Raw genomic sequence first — 4,237 nt, forward strand, 5'->3', positions numbered from 1 at the left:
CCTGAGTGGATAATTCTGCAGCGTTAGTCTGCAGTGGGATGTTCTGGGACTGGACATGTCTGGGCTGGGACATGCAGGTTCCTGTCCTGGCTCGTTGAGATGCCGGCAGAGCTGCTGCGGTCGTACTTGTGAGGGCTTCACTGGCAGATGGGGGGAAGGCAGGTTCTGCTGCTGGGTACCTGGGCTTGCCCTGCCAGCCCTTGGGGAGAATCATCTCCTGCAGAACAGCATTGGCCACGGCGGGTGATGCCGTGATGGGATGTCTGGTGGGTTCTGCAGCGTGGGCAGAGCCCTGGACTGCACTAGAGGGCGTGCAAGGACCGTCAGTCTCCAGCCAGCTTCTCTGCTGATCCCATCTCCCACCCGCAGGTGCTGGAAGCTGGCATCCTGCAGAAGATATCCCCCGAGGAGCGCAAACGGCAGGAGGTGAGCGGAGCCTTAGACGTGGCCAAGTGCACAGTGAAGGCCAAAGGCAGCGGGGACACGCGTGGCTGCATCCGGGGTCGGCCGGAGTGGGGCTGGGCTTGGCTCCAGCATACAGGGTGTGTGGAGCTGCTGCTGGGACTGGCAGCACTGGGAGGGCTCTCCCGTGTGTCTTGGGGGGGAAGCACAACTTCTTCGGATGCTGATGGGAAACAGCCATTGGAAGGGAAAACATCTTAGCGGTGTAGCTTGTTAATGCCTGAGTGTCCTAAAACACGCTGAAGTTATTGCTGTAGGGCAGGCAACGCGTGAGATGATACAGGGGATGCTGTATTGCTGGAGCAAAGTCATTTCCAGCGGCTTTGGGCCAGCTGGATGTAAATAAGACAGAGCAAGTTTGAATTCACTGCCCTGTTTGATCACTTCGTGCTGTTACATCCTGACCGCTTTTCTCAGGCGATGTTTGAGATCATCACTTCAGAGTACTCCTACATGCACAGCCTGAGCATCCTGGTGTGCCACTTCATGAGGTCAGAGGAGCTGAAGGAGACCATGACGCAGACAGAGCACCACCACCTCTTCTCCAACATCAGCGACATCCTGACCATCAGCACCAGGTGAGCGGGGCCCTTTATTTGTTGTGTAAAAAGAACCATCCCCTGGGTTGTTGAAGGTGCTGAGACGTTCCACCCACTGCTCTTCATCCTCGTGTCACAGCTCCCTGCTGGAACTTGCTCAGGACTTGGAGGTGAAGAGCAAACACCTCGGGAGTGAGTGCTTGGGGTGGCTGTTGAGCCCTGTCCATGCAGGAAAGCAGCCAGAGCACAGGCTGGGACCAGCTGCGGGGGTGTGGAGTGGCCCTGATGTGCAGGAATGAATCTCCCTGGAGAGCTGAAGTGGAGCAGGGATCTCGTGTGGGGATGGAGGAAGCGTGTGCACCCAGGGTCAGGGAGCTCAAGAGCTGCATTCCCCGTCTCTGCAGCAGAGCTGACCCCATGTAGAATGGATCCAGGGCCTTGTCTTCTCTGGGAAAACTGGGGAGAAGTTGCAGTGGGAACATTGTTAAACATCTGTTTGGTTTGTCCAGCCCGAGTTGCATAATGAGGTTATTTGAAATTCTCTCCCTAGCTTCTTTGAAGACTTGGAGAAGCGACACCAAGAAAACCTCCTAATTCCTGACATCAGTGACATAGTGGAAGAACACGCCTCCAACCACTTCCATCCTTACGTCAGCTACTGCTCCAATGAAGTCTACCAGCAGAGGACACTTCAGAAGCTGCTGTGAGTTCTGCTGCACACTCAGGGCTGGGGCTGGCAAAGGAGCCGCTTACAGGGGTCTCTGGGCTGCAGGGTTCAGGCTGCTGCAGCTGGGACCATGACTTTCCCGTGGGATTTGTCCTTTTCTGGACAAAAGCTGTGTCCTTTCTGAGCAGAGTTTCACTCCCAGACCTCAGCGGGGCTGCGTCAGGTGATTAGAACGTGGTTTGTGTGGTGGTTTATGGCCTCAAGTTGCACCAAGGGCAGTTGAGATTGGATGTGAGGAAGAATTTCTTTGCTGAAAGGGTTCTGAGGCATTGGAAGGGGTTGCCCAGGGCAGTGGTGGAGTCCCCATCCCTGGAGGGATTGAAGAGTCGTGTAGACACAGTGCTGAGGGACATGGGTTAGTCATAGGGAACTGGTCAGTGTTGGGTTCATGGTTGGACTCGATGAGCTTAAAGGGCTTTTCCAATCAGGCCATTCTGGGATTCTGTGCTGTAAGAAGGGGGAAGGACGGGGATAAGTGGGGGTGATGCTACCACATGCTGACATCAGATGGCTCTTGCTGAGGTCAGTAACACGTATGGGGTGTGTAGGGACACCCGTGGAGGTTGCTCATCTCCAGATCATACTGGTAGTACGCATCAAGTTCGTGTCTGTTGTTGGCTTTACCTGACTTTTGGTGGACCCAGCATCTCTAGGTGTTTTTCCCCACCTGCTGACAGATCAGTCCCTTTTCCACCCCAGCTGTGTGCTCAGCAGGCTGCTGCTGAGCACCAGAGGCAGTGTCGCCGCTGTACTGCAGTTCTCCTGCACGGAAAGCTGCTGGAAAATCCTGAGAACTGAAGAAGGGAGTTAATGGAGCTTTCTTGTCCTATTCCAGAACCACAAACCCCTTATTTAAAGAGACCTTGAAACAAATTGAAAGGAAACCAGAATGTGGAGGCCTGCCAATGATATCATTTCTCATTCTCCCTATGCAGAGAGTAACACGGCTTCCTCTGCTCTTAGATGTAAGTAAGTCACACGGTGGCACTGCTTGGCACCTCTGAAGAGGTGACTGTGTTATACCCACCTTCGGTTTGCTGAGCCTGGGACAGCCTTCTGCTTGGACTGCATCCCTCTGGGAGCCAAGGCTGGGATGCCTGAGCCTGTATTTGGGATTTAGATCCAGAGGATTTGCTTCTTGTGGGCATCAGATATGCAGCTTAAAGCTTTGTGAGTGATGCTTTGTCTCAGTGCCATCCAGCTGAGTGACCTGAGGTTCTTCTGTGCCCCATGCTCTGGCTGGATACCCAGGTTGGGGTGGCATGAGTGTCCTGTTTCAGTAGGAGCCAGGTGGCCCAGGAAGGGAAAGTGGGTCTTGCACAAGCTTCATTGAAATTCGGGATTTCTGGACAGCAAAACTGGTGTTCAGGGTGACAGTGATGGGTGACAGTGATGCTCAGGCACGTACCTGATGTGAAAGCCCCAGCAGAAGCCAGATTCACAGCCATGAGCACTGTCAGACCTGGCTTTGGATGCTGTCCCACTGCCAGGCTGACTGTCAGGAACGCCTCGAGCGCGTGTCATGTCCTGAAATCCCAGGGAGGTGGTGGATGGGCAGTTCTCTGCTTTGCAATGTCACTAAAGCTTTTATCTTTAAATTCTAGACTGTCTGTCAAAAAACAAAAGCGTGCACTGCAGCATATGGAGCTGCCACCAGAGCTCTGAAGGCCATCAGCAAGGTGAGACCCGGCTGCACTCTCCACCTTTCCTCCTCCCAGCACACTCAGGCCCCGAGCCTGCCGTTCTGCCCTCTCGTTTTTCCTCCCTTCATCAGTTCACCTGAGATTTCTCAGCTCCAAATAGCCACTGGACGTACACACCTTCTCCCTTGTTCACCTTTTCACCTCATCTTGTTTTTTCCTTTTTCTTGTCATCTTTTCTTCTTTCCTCTTTGTCCCTTTGGTATCATCTTCTCCCTGGGTGCCCTCCCTCGAGGTGACAGTGAGCTGCCACACTGACTTGCTGTGGTTTTTGGAGATTTAGGCAAAGAGCAGTAAACAAGGCAAAGAGCCAAGTGTAGAAGAGCAAAGGAGGAGCAGGAGCTCGGGAGCGTGTGCTGTTGTGCTCCCATGTCTGACCTCCATCTGCTTTCCCATCTGGTGGCCATTCACACAAGGTGACGTGCCATGGAGGTTGTGGCCACCAAAGCAGTGCTTATGGCCACCAAAGCAGCAGTGGCAGGTCTTCCTTTTGCCCCTCAAGACTGGCTCCTGGCAATGTGCCCCTGCCATTCAGTCTGTCCTGCTGGTTTGTCCAGAAAGGCCATGCTGGGCCACCCCTCCCCAGGTTGGAGGGCATCTGGCAGAGGTGCCGAAGGTGGGGCTGCTGCCCCTGTCTGTAGAGGGGTTCTGTCCTCCCCTCTAACTCTTCCATCGTTCGTCCCCCTGTCTCAACCTCCTCTCTCCAGACGATTCATTCCTCTTCCTATTGCTCCTCGGTGAAGCTCGGGTTTGGTGCGGTTTCATGGTGCCATCTCTCTCTGTGGCAGCAGAAACCGGGGAACTGCTGG

At 54.2% G+C, this 4,237-nt stretch overlaps 1 protein-coding gene across 1 annotated transcript in view; it reads left to right on the forward strand.

Moving 5' to 3' along the window:
* The window catches only part of LOC104527099 (rho guanine nucleotide exchange factor 16), a 9,580-nt gene that overhangs the window by 2,362 nt on the left and 2,981 nt on the right, over positions 1–4,237 (forward strand). Inside the window, 5 exon segments of the mRNA XM_010170723.2 lie at positions 370–426; positions 880–1,040; positions 1,552–1,704; positions 2,564–2,693; positions 3,333–3,407. Of these exon segments, the coding sequence (XP_010169025.1) occupies positions 370–426; positions 880–1,040; positions 1,552–1,704; positions 2,564–2,693; positions 3,333–3,407 (576 nt within the window).

This window comes from Antrostomus carolinensis, unplaced genomic scaffold (genome assembly GCF_000700745.2).
Source record: "Antrostomus carolinensis isolate BGI_N321 unplaced genomic scaffold, ASM70074v2 scaffold27490, whole genome shotgun sequence".
NCBI classification, from domain to species: Eukaryota; Metazoa; Chordata; class Aves; order Caprimulgiformes; family Caprimulgidae; genus Antrostomus; species Antrostomus carolinensis.